The 25,926-nt window shown below is 36.1% G+C and overlaps 1 protein-coding gene across 7 annotated transcripts in view; it reads right to left on the minus strand.

The window, feature by feature from the left end:
* Positions 1-25,926, minus strand: part of WDR17 (WD repeat domain 17) — a 102,391-nt gene that overhangs the window by 16,621 nt on the left and 59,844 nt on the right. For all 7 annotated transcript variants that reach the window (XM_027598869.2, XM_027598874.2, XM_027598872.2 and 4 more), the window contains 14 exons: positions 25,325-25,416; positions 22,663-22,745; positions 20,682-20,768; positions 15,413-15,577; positions 13,093-13,295; positions 11,966-12,115; positions 11,748-11,878; positions 11,324-11,449; positions 10,142-10,297; positions 6,599-6,663; positions 4,038-4,170; positions 3,193-3,284; positions 1,809-1,908; positions 846-985 (listed from right to left, as the gene is read on the minus strand). In XM_027598869.2, coding sequence (XP_027454670.1) covers positions 846-985; positions 1,809-1,908; positions 3,193-3,284; positions 4,038-4,170; positions 6,599-6,663; positions 10,142-10,297; positions 11,324-11,449; positions 11,748-11,878; positions 11,966-12,115; positions 13,093-13,295; positions 15,413-15,577; positions 20,682-20,768; positions 22,663-22,745; positions 25,325-25,416 — 1,723 coding nt within the window. The remainder of the gene's footprint in view (positions 1-845; positions 986-1,808; positions 1,909-3,192; positions 3,285-4,037; positions 4,171-6,598; positions 6,664-10,141; positions 10,298-11,323; positions 11,450-11,747; positions 11,879-11,965; positions 12,116-13,092; positions 13,296-15,412; positions 15,578-20,681; positions 20,769-22,662; positions 22,746-25,324; positions 25,417-25,926) is intronic.

Consider the following 25,926-nt stretch of genomic DNA (forward strand, 5'->3'; position numbering starts at 1 on the left):
CTTAAAACAGTGCATGGCATAGAGTAAGCAGCATAGAAGGGTTAGTTAACTGTCCTTATTATTAATATTATTATTATCTGTAGAATTCAACAGTGGAGTCTGTCTAGCTCCACTGTAAGAGTGGTATGTATGTGCATGGGGTGTAAGGTGGGAAGAGGTGCAGGACCTGAGAAATAAGTTCACTTAGAAACTCCTTGAGGTTCTAAGTACTTGGGGAAGGAGAAGATAAAAATCTAAAATCACCTTTATTCAACAACCACCTATTGACTGTCAGCATCGTCTCTCTCCTGAGTGGCTCCGTAAGGAAGGACTGCCTGCCCTGAAATCAGGGCACTGCAGACGGGAATGAGAACTGCTGTGACAGGGCCTTCCCAGGGTCAATTTCTAAGCGTGCTGCTCAGGTTTGGGGAAATGGCCAGTTCCAAGTTTCCGGCTAAACCACGTTACGACTCTCCATTAGAAAAGTGACTTTATTTTCCAAACCTTAAACTAAGACACAAGATCCAACAAGAATGAGGGCAGAGAGGTAGAATTTAAAATGTGGAAATGTGTGGTCCTGATTCTCTTAAGAAGCACGCATTTATTCTCGTGATGTTTTGTGTGCTTAAACGATCATGGAGTTCCGTCTGCCCTGCGTCAGAATGGGTCGTGGAAGATTTCCTTATATAACCAGGGTAGTTCCCACTGTTACTTCCTTGTCATAGCATAGTTTCCTCCCACAATCTGCTTTTATTTTAAAAAAAGGAGATGCTGTATTCTCCCAACACACATCTATTGCAACTTATGATATTAAAAAAACGTATTCCATCACTATAGAATCATTCTTTGAATTTAGAAAATCTTACCATGTTGGAGTCATCATGCATTTTCTTGCCAACAATTCCAGGGCATAATGGGTCGCGGGTGCTGCAGCGTCCCCCAGCACTGTGCCCACACACACGGCCAACTCTAGCTCATTCCCGCGAATCAGGTATGCCATAGCAAGCTTGCTCAATAAGAAAATAATTCCTTCAGTTTCACAGATGCTGGATTGGATCATCATTCCCCGCCAAGCTCATAAAGTAGATAAAGTAGTACTAACCTATAATCAATCATTCTTATGAAATATTGAATGCCATATTCCTATAAAGTACTTATATAAGTATAAATGCAATTTCCAGGTGGAAAAGCTCGTGATAAAAGGACATACAGGAAATTTTTATAAGGTCAGAATTTAAGTTTAAAACCCTTAGTAATATTTTTATAATTAATTAATAACAGTCTTTCTGCCATATCCTCAACATGTCCTTCAATCTATCACAAAACAATGTAAATTCTTAAAAGCTTTTTCAATAGTGTGCAATGGTTACCAATTATCTCTTAAATATACTATATCTAAGGATACATGCAAAATAGAATCCATCTTTACTTCACATTCTTATTAGATTAGTGGGTCAAATGGAAAATACCTTAAAAACATAACTTGTGAAGAATATACTAAAGTATACTTAAAAATAAGTGCTTTCCAAAAGTCAGGTATTCTGAGTCCCAGTCCAGAGATTTTTCCCTTGACCACATGACTGCTTCTCACATAGGATGAAATACCTAAAGTAAGGTTGTTACAAAAGTGTATCTTGTGATAAAAATAAATTGGAAAAAAAAAAAAGATCTCATAGTCTCTAGAGTTTATGTGTGCTTTTAGGAGGCATGGAAGCTCAGGCTTGGAAAGCATGTACAATCAGATCTCACACAGAAGTTGCCGTATTTTTTCCACACACCATGACACATCTTAAGAGCTTCTCATCCACATTCACCGCCGTGGAGCGTACCTCAGTGTTATCCACAGCTAGCTGGCAACACGCCGCAAGCACGGCACGACCGTCCTGAAAATACCACTCAGCCAGTTCTTCACTGACTTTGTGCAGGAGTCTAGAAAAGAAAAAAGTATACATTCTCTATAAACGCAAAGATTCCACCATTAAATGGGCTAATGCCCTTTTATAACAAGCTGATTAAAGGATAAAATCGGATTTAATTTGATCTCTTTGATTCAAGTATAAAGACCAATTTTTGGTAAAAAAAAAAAAAAAGGCAGGAAAGCAGGCTTGGCAGACAAACTGATAAGTGGGCTCCCCTCCCCCACAAATGTCAGAAGAAAAGCCTAACTTTCAAAATTTACCATCCTACACTGAATCATTTATAACTCAGCTATAGGGACAGTGAACCTTAGAAGGGTTATAGGTTGAACGGTAACTTTTCAGAATTTAGGTGGTGACACAAAATACAGGTAGTGTACATTCAAGTCTAGAAATGAGAGAGAACAGGGGCGCCTGGGTGGCTCAGTCAGTTAAGCGTCTGCCTTTGGCTCAGGTCATGATCCCAGGGTCCTGGGATCGAGCCCCACATCGGGCTCTCCGCTCAGCGGGAAGCCTGCTTCTCCCTCTGCCGCTCCCCCTGCTTGTGCTCTCTTGCTCTCTGACAAATAAATAAAATCTTAAAAAAGAAGGAAAGAAAGGAAGAAAGAAAGAAAGAAATGGCAGAGAATAACAGCAAAGAACCAGGAAGGAGTATGTTGGTCGCCACACATTATTTGCTTAACATTTTACGACTTTTTACTTTAAAAGTTTAAATATCCAATTTTCTAGAGCAATAATTGGAGCCAATAGATGTGGCACGGGAAAGTAGATTATTAAATTTTACAAAAGTCAAAAGGCTGAAGAATTCTAACTTCCATTTCTTTTAAGAACATATGTATCTGGATTTCTTCTTTAAAAGGAGCCTAAATTTTATTCCCAACACTAATTCTGTGGTCTTGGGATTATGAACAATGAACAATTATCTACACTGACTTTACAGTGAAACATTAATAAACAGCACACCTGTATTTTCACTGCCCCTCCTTCCTTAAACAGGTTTGATCAGTTTTTAAGTATTTAAGTACTTAGGGGCTTTATTTGCAATCTCTCTACTGAAATGCATTCTGCCCCTCTGGAAGCGCCACAAAAGGTGCATAGGCTGCATGTCCGTCTCTCCCTGCCTGAGGTTGCCCTGTTCATGTAGGGAGGGGCCGAGATAGAGCGGGACTGTGGTGAAATGAGGTGACCCAGCCAAGCCCTCTGTATGCAGAGAAAGATGAACTGCATGGCTCTCAAAACCTCCTACAGGGAAGTCAACCATTAAAATATGACCCCATGCAAAGAATAAAATGCTCACTCATTAAAGTCTTCCTTGTAGATATCATCAGAATATGAAGATCCTTTCGGTGTAGAAACATGTAAGGTCTGTATGTTTCCCTCACAAGCAGCCTGGAATTTAATGAAATCTTTAATTAATTTTTAGCTAATTGCTGATAGCTGACCAATTTCAGAATATTATTTTGATCAAAGTACAGTTGACCCTTGAACAACATGAGTTTGAACTGCATGGGTCCACTTACATGCAGACTTTTTGTTTTTCAATAAATACAGTACAATCCTGTAAATGTATTTTCTCTTCCTTATGATTTTCCTAATAACATTTCTACCCCTAGCTTACTTTATTGTAATGATACAGTATGCAATACATAAAGAAAACATATGTTAATCGACTATGTTTTCAGTAAAGCTTCTGGTCAACAGTAGGCTTTCAGTAGGTAAGTTTTGGGAGAGTCAAAACTTGTATGTGGATTTCTGACTGGGTGGGTGTTCAGTACCGCTAACCTCTGTGTTGTTCAAGGATCAACTGCTCACTCAAATCGTGTTTGAAATCTATACAATTTGGAGATACCCTTAGAATTTGGGAAAAAAAGGTGAACTCCCTTTGTATCTATAAGTACATGGCTACTAGAAAAAGCTGCTCAACCACACCTGACATTCATCAGCACACAAAAGATCAGACTTCAGGGATGCTTGTAGGTCTAAAGTACATTCGGTGTGACCAGACTGTGTGACTGCAATGTGGACAGAGACGGCTGGGAGGTGGGCAAAAGCCAAGCCGTCTACAACTCTGGATCATGTGGAGCCTTCCTTCCACACACCCACACACCCAGGCGCGGAGTTTGTGTAGTTACATTGTTGTACCTGTGCAATAAGCAGAGCTTCTTTAAGCTGACCTCTCGACATAAAAAAGTTGGCTAATTTTTTCACATCACCAATGGCAATGCAGTATGGAACGACATCATCCTTATCTTCCTGGATTAATTGATCTGCTCTCCTAATAAAATAAGAACAATTTCTTTTATAATACACTAATTTCAAGGTTCTAGGTTGGACTGAGATTTTCTGAAATATCTGAAACATTCAAATATTCAAAATATGTGGTAGAGTTCATAAGCCCTTTTGCACATCCTTTTCTAAAAGCCTCAGATTTTATAATCAAATCAGATATGGAAGACAAAAGTTTTCAGAATAATAAATACAATAGATACTTGCTTTCTCTTAGAACACTACATATTTTCATATTTTTAAATGCCCACAGAACATTTTAGGTCTTAAAATGAATGTAGCTTATCTATTAAAATGAGCAATATATTTTCTGAAAATAAGTTGTAAACTAGATATGTGTGATGGGTTATCCACTTTCAACTGCATTAATAAACACACAGGTGTCTGCTTCATTACAGACAATAGAATTTTATGTTTTAGTGATCATAACAATGAATGGAGAGCTTCTAAATATAAGTAGTTTAAAATCATTAAAAAAGACAATATAAGAGTATAAGAATTGATAATAAAATACAGAATATTATGAGTGCCCCAAGCAAGGTAGTTTAAAAAAATAATGCTCCTCATATGTGAGGGGAAAACAGGATCCTGATCTTGGAGATGATGAAGGGTATAAGTATGTCTGCTCTGTCTCTCTTTCTCTTTTCCTAACTAAGTCCCAGGTAGTTTCCCAATGATCAACCAAATTAATTCACCTCTTACAGTTTCGTTGAAAACTAATCCGGTCTATTTAACTTATGCTGGCATTTGCATTAAACTACATTAACTACCAATCTTTGGACAGGTGTAGCAGACAGTTTTTGTTTCCCCAGCTCACTGTTAATGGTCTCCCATTCACAGGGTCACTGGCGTTCTCCCCAACAACTACGCTTTTAACCATGTGACCCTGATCTCCTTGTTGTAGGAATAACATCTCCTTCCTAGGAACTAGGGCTGAGATACTGTCAGTTGTGTCACTGTGGGAAGACCATTTTCCGGCCACCATGTGAATTAAGGAGCAGAGAAAATCAGGTGCTGGTTTCCCAAAATAAATGAAATAGTTTTTGCTGAGGTTGAAACAAAATTGTTTTGTGAAATAAACATCATCTGTTAACTTGACTTTAAGGTTTCAGTGGGAGGGATGACATTCACAACTGTGCAGTGGGGGTACAGGAACCTGGAGTTATTTGGGATTCTTAGGACTTAAGATGGGGAGCCTACAGTGTGGGGGCTCGAGCCAGCCCGTTGATAAACTTACCACTGGGAAAGCAGGCACTGGGGAAGAGTCTACTTTCCCATGGCAGATATGTTTGTTAACCTTCTGCATTTCATGCTTAGCCTCTGACAGATTTTTATTTGTACATGTGAGCTGCAGTTGAATTTGTTTCTAAATCATGTCCCATGAGAGAAAGTCAAAACTTCTGATGCATTACTCGTTAAATAGTACTCTACAGGCTTTAGCACAGCGACTGGCACAAAGTGAACACTAACTAAATAAATATTCACTGAATGAATAGAATAGAAAACAGTCTTATGTTGTGAGTTGAAATGTGTCTGCCCAAAAGATATGTTGAAGTAGGAAGCCATGATATCTACAGGTGTAACCCTATTTGGAATTACGGTCTTAGCCAATGTAATCAGTTAAGATGGAGTAATACCGGTTTAGGGTAGACCCTAAATCTAGTATGACTGGTATTCTCAAAGAAAAATGGAAATGTGAACACAGAGACACAGAGGGAATAACACCCTGTGAAAACAAAGCAGGTGTTGGAGTGATGCATCCATGAGTCAGTAAATGCCAAGGATTGCCAGTAACCACCAGAAGCTGGGGGAGAAGCATGGAACTGAGTGTTTCTCAGAGCCTTCAGTAGGAACCAATCTTTCCTGCAACCTGATATTGGACCTCTAGCCTCCAGGGCTGTGAGAGAATGAATATCCGTTGTTCTAAGCCAACCAGTTGATGGTACTTTGTCGTAGCAGCCATAAGAGATGAATACATCTCAGAAAGTCTTCTCAGTCATCAGTTCCTCCTTTATATTCATGGAGAGGAGATGGCAGGGACTAGTGTCCAGAGAGAATTTCTGAGATTACTTATAGAATAAGTATTCTGTGAACTTTTGGTAACCGTCAGAAAATCTTATCACTTATATTTCAATAGCAACATATTAACCAATAAGTATGTTTACTGATCTGTCAGTCCCTCCACTGACATGGGAAAAACTGCCTTCCACTGTCTCTTTCAGATGTCAGGTCAAATATAAGAACACCAAAATGACTTGTAACCGATTCATTTAATTCACTGTATTAGTAGACATAAAATTCAGCTATTTTTAAAGACAACATAACATTAAAAAAAATCTCAAAAGCTGCTATTGTATTTATATACTGCTTCCTTTTTAACATATTTTAAAACATATATTTGGACACACTCTCTTTACCTCTGCATCAACTTCTTCCAGTATTTCACAGACACCCCTGGTGCAACTGACAAGGCTTTGTCCCACTAGAACAGAAAAAAAGAAAGGCAAAAACAGGTCTATTTTGATTGCGCTCTTTTTTTTTTAAGATATTATTTATTTATTTGAAAGAGAAGAGAGTGTGAGAGAGAGCACAAGCCAGGGGAGGGGCAGAGGGAGAAACAGACTCCCAGCTAAGCAGGGAGCCCAACGCGGGACTCGATCCTGGGACTGCTGACCTGATCATGACCTGAGCTGAAGGCAGATGCTTAACCGACTCAGCCACCCAGGTGCCCCGATTGCACTAACTCTTAATGGACTTTCTTTTTTTTTTAATGAACTCACGTGTATAATACGAGTTTCTAGTGTGTTTGGATTTCCAGGAATATTTTTGTATTCTACCTGATGCATTCCACAGAGTATAAATATACCACATTTTAAGATAAAGTAAGATATATAAATTGTATTATTTAGCAGGGAAAATCCCAAACCTAGAGAGCAGGGGGCAGAGTGAAGGAAGGAGAAGAGTAGTAACTAAAGTATGTAGTTTGAAAAATATATTAACTCATCTTCTGACACAACCTCAGAGTAATCTGTTCTATGGTAATCTACGTTCTATGTTCAAAATAATACATACTGAAATTTTTACTATACTGTCACTTCTGTTTAACAAATAAGACATTTCTATTTTTATTCTTTCCTTGTTTTTTATAAACTTTATTTCTTGTCACTTCTTCCTTTATAGTTGATAATACCGACCTTCACATTTTAAAAATTGGACTGTTATTAAAGAAGATCATTGTTCAGTAAGGTAAGTGGACAATTATATGGAAACATAGATTTCACTGAACTCACGTCTAGAAGGGAGATGAAGGTCAAGTATTCTGAAATATCACAACATGAATCTAAGCTTCATTTTAATTAAGGCTCTCCCAAACAGAATTCTACTGCAATTAAGGCTAGAAAATTGGTAATTAGCTTGAAAATAATAGGTTAAATTTTAAATAGGTAACTTTTTTTTTTAGTTTTTATTTAAATTCCAGTTAACATACAGTGTAATATTAGTGTCGGGTGTACAAAATGGGTAATTTTTTTAAAATATTATGTTATGTTAATCACCATACATTACATCATTAGTTTTTGGTGTAGTGTTCCACGATTCATTGTTTGTGCATAACACCCAGTGCTCCACGCAGAACGTGCCCTCTTTAATACCCATCACCAGGCTAACCCATCCCCCCACCCCCTCCCCTCCAGAACCCTCAGTTTGTTTCTCAGAGTCCATCGTCTCTCCTGGTTTGTTCTCCCCCTCCGATTTAAAATGGGTGATTTTTAATACTACATTATTTGTAGTCATGTTACCTTTTTTTAAAAAAGTAATCTAAAATATACTTTTAGGGAAAATTTGCTTTTATTATAGTAGAGGCAAATGGAAGAAAGAAGTTAAAATGTTGGTTAAATTAACTTAGAAATCATCAAGATTTTTCTATAAAAACATGTCTTGCATTGGGGAAGATATGTGCTACAGTGAGCACTGTGAATTGTGTAAGACTGTTAAATCACAGATCTGTACTTCTGAAACAAATAACGCAACATATTTTAAGAAAAAAGAAAAAGAAGAAGATAGCAGGAGAGGAAGAATGAAGGGGAGTAAGTCAGAGGGGGAGACGAACCAGGAGAGATGATGGACTCTGAAAAACAAACTGAGGTTTCTGGAGGGGAGGAGGGTGGGGGATGGGCTAGCCTGGTGATGGGTATTGAGGAGGGCACATTCTGCACGGAGCACTGGGTGTTATGAACAAACAATGAATCATGGAACAGTACACCAAAACAAATTATGTAATATATGGTGATTAACATAACAATAAAAAAAACATGTCTTGTAGGTGAAAAGATTAAATGTTTTCCTAACCTCATAGTATTAATCTCAGAGAAACAGAAACTACGGAATGAGGTGACCATGAACAATTACAAGGAGATTCCTATTTCTCAAGGATTGTGAGCACAGTTTTTCAGATCATTAAGAACATTAATGAAACTGCACAACAACAAAATTCTTAAGCTCCAGAAGTAGATACTTTATTAAAGCATCTTTAATTAAATTTGCATTAAATATAGCTTAAAATATATATACCCAGATATAAAACTGAGGAAAATGAAGATCTAGTATTCTGTCAAAATTTATTTATTCTTTTTCTCCTTGACTTTTGATATTCTAATAGAGCCTTGTTAAAAGGGTAACTTTTAAGACAAACCTCAACTTCTTCAGAAGTAAAATTTTTATACTGCTCCTAAACACTTTATAGTTTACAATACCTTTAAAAAATTTTTTTTTAATTTCTTTAGAGTGAGAGAGAGAGAGAGTGCATGCACAAGAGCCATGGAGGTGGGTGGGGCAGAGGCAGAGGGAGAGAGGATCTTAAGTAGGCTCCACACCCAGCACAGAGCCAGACTTGGGGCTCAATCTTATGACCCCGAGATCATGACCTGAGCCAAAATCAAGAGTCAGACGCTTAACCAACTGAGCCACCCACACACCCCTTCCTTTTCAGTAACATTTTAAAATGACATTTTGTCTTAGGTCAAGCAGTAATTCATTATTGGCCTCTAGCGTATGGGGGAATAAAAAGGTGAGTTAAATTTAATTTTGATATATTTTAATGTAACTTTATTGCTTAGTTTTACTTTATATTATTTATTAATACACTTAATAGCATGCTTTATAATTATAAAATTAACTAACTTAGAGCTTTTCAAAATGATCAACTATGAAATGAGTCCATGCCATTCTAATTTTTTTTTTTTGGAGGGATGAGAGAATTTTTCTTGAGCGAAAACGGCTGTGCATAAAAATGAAAAGCTTCATAAATTTGCACAAACTGAATACACTCAAGTAACCAGCACCTGGATCAAGAAACGAAGCTCCTTCTTCCTTCTGTTCTATTTCATTTACCACCCACTCTTCAAAAGAACCACTATCCTGAATTTTAATAAGATAGATTCATCTTAACCTCTTTTGAAAACTCTGTTTTGTTGAATCAGTCCTCTAAACAAGAAGATGTGCCTTAGAAGCATCTTCCACCAGATGGTCCTCAATGGAACCCTTCTGGTCAGTGTGGGGTTTAGTCATGACAAACAGTATTAGCAAAGGGGAGCCCACTGTGTGCAACTCAGCCAACATGGATATTTACGGGGTATCAAAGAGCCTACGCTAGGGCAGTGATTCCCAAACCTTAGCATGCATGTGAATAACGTGGAGGGCTTGTAAAAACACAGATCATTGGGCTACATCCCCGGGGTTTCTGATTCTGTAGGTGTGGGGCGGGACATGCATGTCTAACACGTTCCCAAGCAACACTGATGCTTCTAGCCCAGGGGATCTCACTTTGAGAAGTACTGCTCAGATATACACCTGATACCAGACCAGCAGAGAAGCAAATAGATCTGGAAAAAGAGAAGCTTAACCTTTAGCATTTCACCAAGACTTAGAATACTTTGTTAAACTCACTGATTTTAGCACTTTACCTCTCCAAGTTCAACCATCAGTTCACAGTATCTCTGAATTTGTCCTAATCTCAAATGTATATCAGCAGCTTCCTTCAGCCTTTCCTCCTTAGTGGGGACACCAATACCACCACCAAATTTAGACATCTTGACTGTCGTCAATTCTTGGGCTTCAGACTGGTTAAAAAAAGAAAAAAAATTTTCTAAATTTTGTTATACAAGAGCTGATGATAACAGATGATCATAAAAGCATTACAGGGGCACGTATTTTAAAAGCACGTAGCACTGGAAATTAAATATTCTAAAAAATCAATACTTTTTCTCTATAAAATATGATACCTCTTCCACTATAATATTTTGGTGTGGGTGCGGGGTAAAGAGTGGATGTGCCTGGTGTGGGCAGGGAGAGGCTAAACCCCATTGTCCTTAAAACTCACCAGGTGCTGTGGTTCTATAGAAGTTCAGGGGCCAAAAGGTCATGAGAGATAAAGTGATATGTAACTAGTGAAAAAAATGTACAAAAGTCTGGAATAAAAATAAAAAATGACAGGCTCACTCTAATTGGCTCCTGTACTGGCAAGAGGTAAGAGCTGTTGTCCTTAGGTGGTGGCGTGACTACAGAAAGTCCTCCTTTATGAAAATAACTGTTTCATGTGACCCTCAAATCCACATCTCTGGCCCAGTTCTCATGGCCTAACAGCTAAATTAACCATGATATTTTATGGCAAATATAAGAACTACTTCCTCTTTCTGGTCCCAGCACTGGTGTGTTGGTACTGGGTATCACTCCAGGCATAAGGTCACTGATAATTTTAAAATGAAATCCATTAAGAGCTCTAACATGGCCAGTTTTAATAAAACATATCCCAAACTACAGTCTATCAGGCCCTTGAGACTAAAGTCAGAGTGGTCCACATGTCATGGTCATCTGGTAATAGGGTAAAGGATTTCAAGTAGTTCCAAGTGACCTTTGAAGAAATTCATGAGATTCGACCTATGGGAACCAAGGCTGCCTTAATCCGGTCTCAGATAATTCAGACTCTCATGATCGGTTTTCACTGAAGATTCATCTCCTCAGTGTTCACTTACTTCAGGCTACTCACTCTAATTCTATAAATTTTTCAAAATAATTCTTGTATTTCAACAGTGAAAAGGCAAAAATAATTTCTGCTTGAGGACATGATCCTTGCATACTTTACTTACTGTTCTAAATTTAATCAGATGCTTCAAATGCATTATTCCTTTACAGTAGTTCTGAGGAAGCAAGCTGTCGTCCTGCCCTCTGATCACAGCAACTAAGTTCCACAAATTGTCACTGCCACCTGGAGGCTAAAAGGTTGATACAGAATAACCAAAGATATAATAATGCATTCAAAACCCCACAGAACTTCGCATCTTGAAAAATATGATGCAGGCATATCTGAGTTGAAAAATTAACCAAATAATAACAATACTTGATCTCATTTATTGTTTCTGGTTTCCATTTGCTTCCTTACTCTGCACCAGCTATGTCCAGAGGGGCCAACTGAGTTGGGATGATACACGTAAATATCTGATAATGACAACAGTTGCAATGATTCATTGTGACTACAGGGAAATGTTCACACTTAACTCCTGTAATACTCACGGATAAACATTCTGAAAACCATCTTAGTTTTTTTGCTCGAGGATTACCAGTTAGTTTCTCTATTTCGTGTTTAATATCTCTTGATACTTTACCACACAATAGAGGAGGAGTGCCTTGTGCTATAGCATGATCTAAAGAACAGACATAATCCAGTGAGAAAGGATTGCTTGTAAGATATTATTTAAAAGTAAAATCTAATAGATGCTTATTTTCAATACCAGTGTTCCCAATAATTTCTTCCCAAGATCTGTCTGCCAGAATATTTATTTGTAGAGGAGTGATTAAAGGTGTTAACGACCAGAGTCTCACTGTAGAATCTCGGGAGCAAGACGCCATAGTGAAGGGGCGGCTCGGATGACATGTCAAACCTGATGGAAAAAAGAAACCTATTTCAACTAAAGTAAACCTTGAAAAATATTATTTATCTATGCGTACCTCATAAAACTACAAAATTTAAGTTATGTAGAAGTGTTTTGAAATAGCATTTCTATTTCGGCTGAAATGATACAAGAATATAATATATTATTTAGCAATATTCTATAAATACGAATACAAAATTGAATAATGATTAGCAAACGGTCCTGGATGAAAACGTTGAAACTACATTTCAGTTGGTTCAGCAGCAAGCATACTGTCACACCAATGGAGTCATGGCAATCTGTGAGGTAATGGCAGATGGACGGAAGTTCTAATTACAAGAAGAAAGAGAGTTGGGACCTTCCAGTTTAGAACATCCAGAAAAAGGATTCTCTCCCACACTCAGCTCCTCTGCCTCAGCTGAAAGGCCACTGAGGTAAAGTATACGGACACAAGTGCCTAGAGTGGGGTGACTTTCTCTAAGGAACCATTTTCGCCTTGACTTAATTCACCACTTAGGCCCATTGAGGTTTGGGTCTATAAATGAAAGTGACATGCAAAAGACAAGAACCCTGATTCCTACACTCAGCTTAATTGTATTTAAAGACTTACTGTTATATTAAAAAGCAAAACATTTTCCTAAATATCCAAGGGTAGATACAGGAATGGCTAGAGAAGTTGTATCTACTTTATCACTGATCTCCTGTTTTACAACATCCTTCTGGAGTGATGGTAAAGGAAGGGAGAAAAATCCAAGCCACATGTGTGTGCCTGTGTGTGCACACAGAAACACAAATAATCTCTCATGACATTTTGGATTATCTTCTGTGTATTCTGATATTTCAATAATAAACAAGTACAGTTTTAATAAGAAAGTGTTATTTTAAAATGAAACACTGTAAGGTTTCTTAAAAAAACACTGTATTTCTCAGAGATTATAAACTTCACTAATACAGCAAAATTTAAAAGTGCATGAAAAACACTTTACCGTATACATCTGCACCATGGTCATAAACAGTATCCAAACACGTTCCTTCTCGAGTGTCCCATACTTTTATAGTGTAGTCCCAGCTGCCAGATATGAGTAGATACGGAATCTCAGTATTCCACATTAATCCCCTCACAGGTGCAGTGTGGCCACTAAGAATGTTTATGCAAGCATCTTGAGTATAATCCCAGATTCGAACAGAACTGAAAACAGAATATTATGTATATAATAGCTTTCAAGTTATAATTTGTCTAAAGTACTGACACATTCTTAGTGGAGCACAATTATTTCTCAGGAAATTGAAAAAGGATTTTAAGTTTCAAGGTATGTTACAATTCTTTTCTTTATAGCAGATGAAAATGAACAACTAACTAGGCTAGAGCTAGCCTATTTCAATATTTTGTTTCCCTACTTTAACTGGTCCTTTACTACTGATCCTCAATCTACTATTTCACAGTCTATAGACTTAAAAAATTTCTTTCTTAAAGTGAAATATCCAGAACAGATAAAGCCAAAAATATTGCTAACAATATGGAGATAATAATTTAACAACACTCACATTATTTGTAAATCATGAAAATATAGCATGTATGATGATGGATATTATTTGAAAAATCAATTCATCTTTATGCTCTTATTAAAGAGCAAATCATTCCTGCATGTTTCGGTCAATAAAATAAGTTGGTCAGTTATTTTATAGTTATTCTAAAATCAAGTACAAAATTTAAATATAACTGGATTCATGATATTACTTGAATCTACCAATTGTATAAAGTAGAAATGTTATTGAAATAAAATTTGAACTCAGGATCAATTTAAGACCTCCAAATGCCAACTTTGCTTGGATAATTCATAATAATTTTTAGTTGCAGATTTATATCAACCTGACAATGCCAAAATATTAATACTTCAAAGGTTATATTACACTCAAAAGGAGATACATTATATACTTTTTTATTTCTTTAAGGCATATTTATTTCTGCTATGAAGACTTACTTCTTTTTCCCCTTATCCTGGTACCTGTGTCCAGACATATCACAACCTAATTTTGTGCTAAATCCTTACGTTAGCATTGAAGTTATTTTGGTTAATATCATGCTTTCATAAATAAGCTAATGTTAAAGTGAGATGTATCAAAATACTTTGATGTTATCATAAGAGATACTAGAACAGGTGTTCTTGCTTTATGACATAATTTAGATTAGGCAAACATCAGGCTGACATCATAATTACATTTTGTAGTCAAGCACAAGAAAAGCTTTATCTATCCCACTGTACAAAAGCATTATTTAAAGGTGCTAGACAGCATGTTATCACCTATATAGTCATATAAAGGGACCAACAACCAGAATTACAAAAGACTTTCAAGTTTCATCACCATAATTAAGTAAAATGCTTACTGCTATCTTTCTGACAAATATTTCTTAGACAATGGTTGAAAATTATACCTTTTTTGATGTAGCAATAGAATCTAGACACTGAGGTCTATGTTAAGAGACAAAAAAATCTCTAAGTCAACTCATTCACTTGGATACGATAACCTTACTGTAAGTAACATTTCCAGTGATAACCCACAGAAATCTCACAATTGCTTTTCTTAGGAAATCTGGATGGATGTCAAAATTTCAAGATGAAAATAATCAATTATTCAATATTAAACTTATGGCTACCATATAGTATGATTTCTATCTGCATAAAGTTAAGATTTTTCTTACCTAAATTTATCTCATATTCAAATAGGGACCAAACTATTTGTTTGTCTGTTTGAATATAAAATAGAGACAAGATTTCAGTAACTTTTTCACAAACCCAGAAAAAAAATGTTAAATCACACTCATTTCTAAATAAATTCTCTTCATGCTAAAAATACATGATCATCATCTTGTTTTCTATTCTTAATGAAAACAGAGTACAGCTGTTTTCCATATTAAATATCAGGACATTACTAAAAATAAACTCTTCTCTATATTTTACAGAGATTTGTTCGTTTCAGGTCTTTTTTCCCTTTCCAATCTGATCCTTTTGAAATTTTTGTTTCTGTTAACTCTGTTGCTAATAAGATAGAAATAAGCATCCATAATAAGCAAAACAAGTAAGGAAATGGAAATCATGAATATGATAACAACATAAGCATGGCAAAATTTAATTTACTATGGTTAAATGCAATTAGGTAATTGTTAACTGCTTATACATCCTTGTTATATGTACATATTTAAAATATTTCCACCCATAAGTTGGATCATATAAATACATACATTTCTAGAAGATTATAAAGCTTATGATTTTAAGGACTAAAAAATTAGAATCCAAAAATACATACCCATCATCAGAACCACTACAAAGAATTCCTTCGCTCAGAGGAGACCATTTAACATGGAACACTTTTGCAGTATGTCCACTAAATACTTTCAGTGGTTGATCAGAGCTGGTGGCCATGTAATAGACACGAACATTTTTATCTTCACAGCCAGTGGCTATCATGTCTCTGAAACATCATCAATGGTACATTAAAACATGAAAAAAAATTGATATTATTTGTTACAATAATTTTAAAATGTACACAGTTCTAATTTTTAAAACTACAATTTTTTGCTTCCTTAATGAAGTTAGACCTAAATCTCACAGAAGTAAAACCATTATTCCCAGAAACTGCCTTAGTGCAAAGAGTTTCTTTATATTCTCCTTTAATCAGTTGAATTTTTAGTTTTTAATCTTAGATCAGAGATAATGGAATTCATATGTCTATAAGTTCTTTTTAAAAATGTCCAGATTCATAACTTCTTGAATATTTCTCAGATCTTTATATTTCACAACTGTTGGGTCTTAACAAGGGTCCCCAATGGTGAGTGATTGAGATTTGCTTCCTTGCTAGCAAGCGAATTATTAATCACTACATGCCCTGACCACTGGTAAATTTTTCTGTGGCATGAGTACAAATTGCTGCGCTTCCCCTGAAGGATGCTGGAAAATCTCCCCCCAGACCAGGGTGGTCCCATCTGACAGAAAGTCAGAGTCCTGGTTTCCCAACTGTCTCTGGTGGCTGCACCAACTTGAGATAGATGCTTTAACTGTTTGTTCCAACTAAGGATCCTCTGTAACTAAAATATGTGGATATGATCTTTTAATAATCTTTGTTTGTTATTCTCAAGTGAGTGAGAGTAAACTAAGCAACCATTAATATCTATTTACATCCTCGTGGTCATACTTGGAACACTGTTCCGAATGGAGTGAGGAGGACTAGGAAAGAACTGTGGAAATCATGCCCGAAGTCTCCCTTCCAGAATATAACTCCCTCTGTTTAACAATCATACAAACAGCCCTCATGCTCTAAATGGAAGTTACACATTTTGGCCCAACTGTTTCCTCAAACTTCAAATTGCTGATTTTTGTCATGTGGGTTATAATACTTGCATTTATTTAAGCCCACATGCATAAAAACACCAGTTTGCAAACTGGCATGCCAATCTGCATATTATTATGTCTGCCTAAGTCCCACTGATAAATGGGCCAGTCTCTACATGTGGGAAAATACACTTTGCATAATACAAATATTTACATGTATACATGAGTATGTTTTTGTATATGTGTATATGGACACATGAATATGAAATCTTAAAAATTAAATAATAGACATTCAAGGAATGTACATATAGATATCCAAATTATAAATTCAGAGATATCTTATGAATAAACTTTTGTAAGTTCAAGGTATTTTTCACTTATCTCTTAAGGGGCTACGTAAAATATAGATACTGCTATTCAGACATTTTTAAAAGGTTTTAAAAGGTTTTTAAAAATAAAAATGAAATTTATTAGGTACACTTGGTAGTAAGCATAAAAGTTAAGTATAAAAGACTTTTTTAACCAACAAAACATATTGTATTAATATCTACTTTTTATTTCAACTGGTCAAATGCTTACTAACCTTACAGAACAGAGAAATAAGAATGTGGAACTGTTCTCTTAATCAGATGCAAGGTAATTCTATCCATTTGTATACTGAAGAAATATTTTTTAAACTTCTACTTTCTTCTAGGCACAGAGAGGGTTAGCAGCACAGTGTTTTGCTAAGAATATATTGCTAAAAATAGATAACACAGTTGCTGATCTCATGGACCTTACATTTTAGAGGGCGAGACAGCAAATTTCCAACTAAAATTATGGTTTTTAAAATTATATGTATTTATATTATTCATATGGTTAATCGTTATGTGTCAAGTAATTCATAGTTGATTTTTTTTCATCATGATAAGTGTACTCTTCAATATCCATCCCATATTTCCCCCATCTCTTCACCCACCTCCCTTCTGGTAACCATCAATCTGTTCTCTACAGTTAAGAGTCTGTTTCTTGGTTTGTCTTTTTGTTTTTCTTTGCTCATTTTGTTTTATTTCTCATATTCCACATGAGTGAAATCGTACGGTAATTGTCTTTCTCTGACTTATTTTGCTTAGCGTTATACTGTCTAGCTCCATCTATGTTGTTGCAAATGGCAAGATTTTATTCTTTCCTATGGTTGAATAATACTCCATTGTGTATTTATACATATATATACCACATCTTGATTATCTATTCATTTTAACAACATTTGCTCTTCCAACCCATTGAGCATGGAATGCCTTTCCATTTGTGTTCAATTTCTTTCATTAGTGTTTTATAGTTTTCAGAGTACAGGCCTTTTACCTCTTTGGTTAAGTTTATTCCTATTTTAATTGTTTTTGGTGCAATTATAAATGGGGTTTTCTTAATTTCACTTTCTGATGCTTCATTATTAGTGTATAGAAATGCAACAGATTTCTGTACATTGATTTTGTATCCTGCAACTTTATAGTTTTTTGGTGGAGTCTTTAGGGTTTCCTGTATAGAGTATCAGGTCATCTGCATATAGTGAGAGTTTTACTTCTTCCTTGCTAATTTGGATGACTTTTATTTCATTATGTTGTCTGATTGCTGTAGCTAGGACTTCCAGTACTATGTTAACTAAGAGTGGTGAGAGTGGACATCCTTGTTTTGTTCTTGACCTTAGGGGAAAAGCTCTAAGCTTTTCACCATTGAGTACCATGTTGGCTGTGGGATTTTCATATGAGGACTTTATCACGTTGAGATATTATGTTCCCTGTAGGCCTACTTTGCAGAGGGTTATCATGAATGGATATTGTAATTTGTACATTCCATCGATTGAAATGATCATATGGTTTTTATCCTTCCTCTTATTGATGTGATGTATCAGGTTGTCCTGCAAATATTGAACCAAACTTGCATCCTAGGAATAAATCCCACTTGAAGGTGGTGTGTAATTTTTTTAAATATATTGTTGGATTCACTTTGCTAATATTTTGTTAGGGACTTTTGCACCCATATTCATGAGAAATATTGGCATGTAGTTCTTTTTTTGTGGTGTCTTTATCTGGTTTTGGTATCAGGGTGATACTGGCTTCACAGAATGATTTTGGAAGTTTTCCTTCCTCTTGTATTTTTTGGAATAGTTTGAGAACAATAGATATTAACTCTTTTTTTAAATGGTAGAATTCACCTGTGAAGCTGTCTGGTCCTGGACTTTTGTTTCTTGGGTGTTCTTTGATTACTGATTCAATTTCATTGCTGGTGATTGGTCTGTTCAAATTTTCTATTTTTTCCTGCTTTAGTTTGGGTAGGTTATATGTTTCTTGGAATTTATCCATTTCTTATAAGCTGCCCAATTTGTTGGCATACAGGTTTTCATAATATTCTGTTATAATTGTATTTCTGTGATACTGGCTGTTATTTCTCCTCTTCCATTCATTATTTTGTTTATTTGGGTCCTTTTTTTTAATGAGTCTTGCTAGAGGTTTAGCAATTTTGTTGATCTTTTCAAAAAACCTAATTCCTGGTTTCATTGATCTGTTCTGTTTTTTTGTTTTGTTTTGGTTTCTATTTTCTTTCTTTCTTCCTTCCTTCCTCCCTTTTAAGATTTTATTTTTAAGTAATCTCTATACCCAACATGGGGCTAGAACTCACAACCCTGCCTGAGATCAAGAGTCACATGTTCCACTAACTGAGCCAGGTAGACACCCCTCTATTATTTATTTCTGCTCTAATCTTTATTAATTTTATTTGTTACAATTACTTTTGTCATGTTAAGTGCTCCCAGGATATCATAGAAGAAATTTACCTAACATGGGGGTCAAGAAACACTTTTCTGTAGAAGTGGTTTGGTGCAGAGAGCTGGAGTATAGGTGGGTGTTACCTATATACAATATAGAAGGGTTGTGTGGTGTGGGGTGTGGGACAGAATCCTAGATATAGGGAGACAGCATGAGGGAAAGCTTTGGTATGAAAATGAGCTAACTCGTTCAAGAAACTGAAAGCCAATGAGGCTGGACTATAAAGAACAAGGCAGAGCCAGGCTTGAAATGGCATGACCAAGACACACGGGAACCCGATTACACGAGGACCTCCCTGCTGGGCTCCTGAGATTTTGCATTTTACCCTACAATCAATGTAAGCAATGAAATTGTGCACTGAGATCTGGTTGTGAAATACTCTTGACTTCTTCATAAAGAAGGTAGGGCAGGGAGACAAGGAAGTGGTGACAAAGGGTATGAATTCTGGAATTGATTTAGAAGGTTTTTGGGGAAGTCCAAAAGCAAACAAGTATTATTGGTTTATGGCAGGGGAAGGGAGTGGTTGGAAAAAGAATATTTAGATGGATGATATCACAGGAATGGATGGCCGACTGGAAATGGAAATGGAAATAGAGAGATGACAAGGTATAAGAGAAGAGGCTAAGGATTTTGGCTTTGGCAGCTATGTTGTGAACGTTATCAGGCCACTTAGATGGGGAATCCTGGAGGAGGAGCTGGGCATGAGCTCACTTTGCATAAAACCTCCAACAGTGTGTTATAAATTCTTCTGTATTACTGAAAGAAATACATAGATCCATCATTTTGTATGTGATTTGACTCAGACCACAAGTATAACAAGGTTTTAATATTTTAATATGTATATTTTCCACTTGCAATATGGAAGAGCATAATTTCACATTATTTTCACAATATCTAGAGAAAGACTGAATCTTTAAGTATAATTTATATAGCATAAAGAGAGGTTTAATGCAAGATTCTTGGAAGTGCAGTGACTTGAAGGATCAATTTTAGTGGGGGTTTGACTTGGATTGATTTTTAAATCTGAGCTGATTTTTACATGGTAAATACTAGGCTCATAAGCAAGCATGACCTTTCAAAACTATGTACATAAGTTCTACATTTTAGGAAATCATCCAGTGTCAAGGCATTAGCACTGGGGGGGCAGGTACAATGGAAAGTTGTGGTGGAATAATACCATTGGCGAGATTCCTAAAAGGGTTTAAGGAAAGGGCTACATACACTTCCATGGTAGAAGCCACATACAGATGAGACTAAATTTCCATTTTTTATTAGTTACGCCTATGCTTCTTCCTAAAGCATCAGCTAACATAAAAAATCAATTACAAGGCTAGACAAGAGCAATACCTAAAGAGTGATGAGTATTACCTGTGAGAATAACATTAAATATCATGCTTATTTAAAATCTCAGAAGTTATTATTTATCTTTGGAAAAAAAATTCTTACTTGTTGTTTTGGCTCCAATCACAACCAAACACTGCAGCTGGATGTTTGTATTTGTGTAGCACTTTACCATCAATTGTTCGAATAATACTGAAATTAAGTATAATATGTTAACAGAAAAAACATTCTAAATACGTTGTTCACAAAAACAAAGCCAGAATTGTATAATTCAAAAATAAGTTTTTTAGGTTAGAGACCTTGTCTTCAAAGCATGGAGAACATTTAAAAGTACTGAGTAAATGATATTATCAATTATGAGTGAGTATATTTACGTAAGACAGTATTAACTATGGCAATCCACTTAAATTAATTTGAAGGTGATAAATTTTGATTTAGAAACTATTCCTTATAGAATATTTTTAGGAAAAACATAGATTTTTTTTTAAGATTTTATTTATTTATTTGACAGAGAGCACAAGCAGGGGGAGTGGCAAGCAGAGGGAGAGGGAGAAATAGGCTCTCAGCTGAGCAAGGAGCTGGACGTGGGGCTCGATCCCAGGACCCTGGGATAATGACCTGAGCCGAAGGCAGATGCTTAACCGACTGGGCCACCCAGGTGCCCCAGGAAAAACATAGTTTAATACATATATTTTCAAACAGTGCTATAGCTAACATATGCATTCGATTTTCAGCTTCAAAATTTAGCAGTTCAAAATTAATATTTCAAACAACTCATTTATAATGCAAGTTGCATGTACTATTCCACCAAGTCAAGGACACATAAGTTGTAACATTGTTGTGGCATGTTCTAAGTGGTTAACTAGAAATTTAGAGGATCCTGTCTCCCCAAAATATATATTTTAGCTGCAAAAATTAAAGAAGCTCTAATACCCAACTATATCATTGCCATAACACAGGGCAATTGATTCCAAAAAGGAAAAAAGAAGAAGTTGTGTATAAATTAATGTATTATGGGGTTTTAAAAGTCTTTAGAAAAGATCCTCTAAAACAACATTAGGCCAGTGAAGACTTCTGAGGCTACTGGTGGTGACCTATGCTTACAAATGTTTAGTCATTACCTGTGGTATTTATCAAACCAGTGGTGTCCTGAAAGTACATGGTAAAGCTAACTGTGTATCACCTTATCAAAAAACTCTGAGGCACATCTTTCATATTTTGGTATTTATCGATTAGCAAAGAGTTCTTTTCAGGGAAAAAAAATCACTAATATGCTTATTTCTGGAAAATTTCAACTTCCCGGTGAAGATCTTTGGTTTCCATAACAACTGTCTTTTTCATTGAAATTAAAAAGAGAGGATGAGAAAATCGGGCTGGGTACTGCAAAACCCAACAGGAGACCATCTCTACTATATTTCCAGCAACGTGAGTGTCTATACCACCCGTCAAAGATGATAATACCCTATAGCAGCACAATAGCATCATCTGGATAAAAACATTTGTTTAGCTCAAAAGCAATTCTTCCCTTACATATATTCCTTAGAAACCTACTTTTTCCTGGGACTTAACAGAATTAAGAGAGCACTTATTTCTGAAACACAAGGTCAGAGACGTTAGGCATTTCCCACATGCATTACCTTATTCCTCATTGCAAAGGATTTTCATCCTTTTATAAATAACAGCATCTACAAAAGGTGAACAGGTTTCTAGAGCACTTGATATCTCTTGAATCACTTGTAAAACTGAAATACCACTTCCTCAAAAATGTGATGAGGATTAATTAGACCCTTGATGAAAAGTTCTTAAAGTTTCTTTGAGGCAATTCACAGTATGTTAGTTACAACTCCAGCAGTATCTTCGTTTAGAAAGAAATTACTGGTTTATTTATTTTAAACATCACCGCACTCTTATTTAGTACTGATACAGCATTACGGCGTGTGCCCATATGGGCTTATATACTGATGAGAGTTGGCAGAGCTGTACAGACGGAATCTCACTGACTACTCTGATGTGTGTGCTAACATGACACAATGGGTATTATCAATATATCTTCCGTAAGCAGTGTAACTTCATACATAGTACTTACCAGAAACCATCACCACTGCAGGTAGCTATTCTTTTGGAATCTTTATGACTCCAGGCAACGCGGAATATTCCATTTTTTCCATGCTTCAAAAAATGCAAAATACCTATCAATAAAAAATAATTCACCCCTTTTTTCTCTTATTTATTTACTTCTTCTAGTATTGCTTTTCTGTTAGGAACTTACTCTAGACGATGCTAACAGAGTAGTATTACTGTCAACAGCAGAAAGCGCAATATAAAAGCTATCACACTTAAAAAACAAACCCCCTGTGTAAGATATCAATTAAGTGGCTCTATTGCTGTTTTGCAGACACTGGTAGAGAGCCAGGATCTGTGGAATAAAGCCGTGCTTAATGCCTTTTCCAGAAGTCCCAGTGTGCAGAGGAAGACAGGGATCTGTCTGCTTCCTGACCCAGTGCTACCAAAAGTACAGCGTAAGAAATACTGCAAGCAATTGTTATTACTGGTTGTTCTCCTAAATCTCAAAGTTTTCTATCTTATAAAAACAAAGGAGAAGGATTTAAGGTTCTTCCTGTGACAAATCAGTCTATATTGACCCATTCCTCTGCATTCTTGGACTGGGGAAGGGGAAGGGTTGTAGTCACCACCAGTATGATGAGCATTTGTAAAACCACAAGGAATATATTATACACGGGAATATCATTCATCCACTGGGACATGGGTGAATAAATGTTGCAATCAATCCATTTCCAACTTTTATTTAACTTTATAGAGCAGTTCAGTTTTGGCTGCAGCTAAGGAGAGACTAAAGTCACTTTTTATCTTGAGTTTGAAGGCGACTTTACTAAAGTGGTCTCTAGTTTGCTGTTTTTTCCTCTTTGGGGGTCAAGGGGGGTAGCTGTATAAAGATGGGCACAAAATGCAGGTAGTCTCTACACTCATGTAACTGAAGGGGTGGAGGCCTCCCATCAGCTTCGTTTATCCCAAGAAAAATGCAACTTAGGGCTTCTAAGACCCTGCTTCTCCTTCTGTGAGACACATGTAACTCAGTTAATTACAACTGACCTTGCCCCATATGTATTATCCTAGATTTAAGCACTTTTTCGATCAGTCTCGACCATGCTCCTGAATGCTGGGAAGACACGAATGGATGTGAGAGACACAGCCCTGATGCTAGGATGTCAGTCGCCAGGAGTCAGGGTGGGGCCCTGGCAGTGCTGACAGGCAGATATTTGAGGTCTCAGGAGGCCAAGATGCCGTAAGAAGAGATCAACAGAAGTGACACCTGAGGATAACATCTTTGAATTTAGGTCAAAAGTTTCTTTCTCAGATTCATTTCTTTTCTTTTTACATGACTAGTACAGAATCAGTGCTGTTCTTGATGGGAGGGCAGAGGGCAGGTTGGGGGCACTGCTGAACTGAAAGTATTGTTATGTAGAGAAAGGGAGGGAAGTAACTATACGGGTCTTTGTCAAAGCTTCCTCTTTTGAGGGCAAAATTGCTTACTGGTGTTTGGTAAAGTTTTCCTAATACTCTGCATTTCCCACATTACTTTAGTGTCCCCTAGATCAAAGCTGCTTGATCCTCAGAGGAAAATCTGTTTTTTGTATAAATGGCTTTAAAGTCTCAAATATAACTTCTGAAACAAAAAATGCAATATATGTTAAGAAAAAAAAGAAGAAGAAGATAGCAGGAGTGGCAGAATGAAGGGGTGGAAATTGGAGGGGGAGACAAACCATGAGAGACGATGGACTCTGAAAAACAAACTGAGGGTTCTAGAGGGGAGGGGGGTGGGGGATGGGTTAGCCTGGTGATGGGTATTAAAGAGGGCACGTTCTGCATGGAGCACTGGGTGTTATGCAGAAACAATGAATCATGGAACACTACATCAAAAACTAATGATGTAATGTATGGTGATTAACATAACAACAAAAAATTATTAAAAAAATAATAATAAAGTATAAAGTCTCAAATATAAGTTATTCTCAAATAAACTATATATTCAATAAACTCCAACAGTAGTCATTTGAAATGAATGAAATTTCAAAAGAGAAATCCTTTCCTATTTCCCTTGATTCATATCTAACATATTATAATGAGATCACATGCAGTTTCCAAATATTAGTGGAACTCAGTAAAATGTGGGATGACAATTTAACTCCAGGCAGAAGTCAAGTACAACCTGTATGATTACAAGCAGGAAGAGGGGAGGTTTTAGTGCTTGTCGTGGAGTAAAGAGTTTGAGAGGTGGAAGGAAGTCCAAGAAACCGTATAATCCAACTTCACCATCAACAGGTGAAGAATCAGGTTCAAGACATTAAAGAATTCAAAAAAAAAAAAAAAAGACATTAAAGAATTCTCCCTATGGGAAGACTAACTGTAATAGAATCTAGACTGTAATTTGGAACTTGTTCCGAGTTTAATCTTTTTACAACTATTAAATATTTGCCCAGATAATTTTGTGGAGGATGATTCAGAATTCCTTTGAATCTCTAATGCAACTTTAGGTGAATTCTTTTATCTTAGACCCATCTACATTTTTCAGAATTCATTTCAACATGTGTATGTTCTCTTGGATTTTTTTTCCAAGTGACAGAACATAACGTCACCTGGTGATTATTAAATTAAGAGAGAAAAGCATTTACAAAACATGAGGCAGTATAAGACATTATACTATTCAGCCAGCAATAAATACATCTTACCTCATTAAATCGTTGCACCATTTTGCCCTTTTTAACATCCCAAATAAAAGCACCATTTCGGGAAGTTGCTCCAGCAATACAATTTAAATCACCTTAGGAAACAATTTGTTAGTCCTTATATGAAATGTTTGCCACACATGTAATTCTTTTCAAAATGTCATTTTTGAAAAAGACTTGGAATTTACAAAGTAGTTTTTTTTAAGTTTTTTATAATGAAAATTACCAAATGTATGGAAATAGAGAATAGTATAAGGAATGTATCATCATACAACTTCAACAATTATCAAAATATGGTCACTCTTGTTTTGTATATAGTCCCTCTTGGGTTTCTTTGCAGCAAATCTCTGACATTCTATCACTTCATCAATAAATACTTCAGTACAAATGTCTAAAAGACTTTCATTAACATGACCAAACTATCACAATCACAAATACAAAAATTATCAATAATTCTTCAATACTATCACATATCCAGTCAGTATTTACATTTTTCTTTACACTGCATCTAGTAAGGTTTTTTTTTTCTTTCTAATTAGGAAAACATTTCTAAAAGCAGAACACATGAAAAAATGCAGGTTTTTAAAATCAAAAACATAAATAAT

The sequence above is a fragment of the Zalophus californianus genome, chromosome 2 (assembly GCF_009762305.2).
Source record: "Zalophus californianus isolate mZalCal1 chromosome 2, mZalCal1.pri.v2, whole genome shotgun sequence".
In the NCBI taxonomy this organism is placed as follows: Eukaryota; Metazoa; Chordata; class Mammalia; order Carnivora; family Otariidae; genus Zalophus; species Zalophus californianus.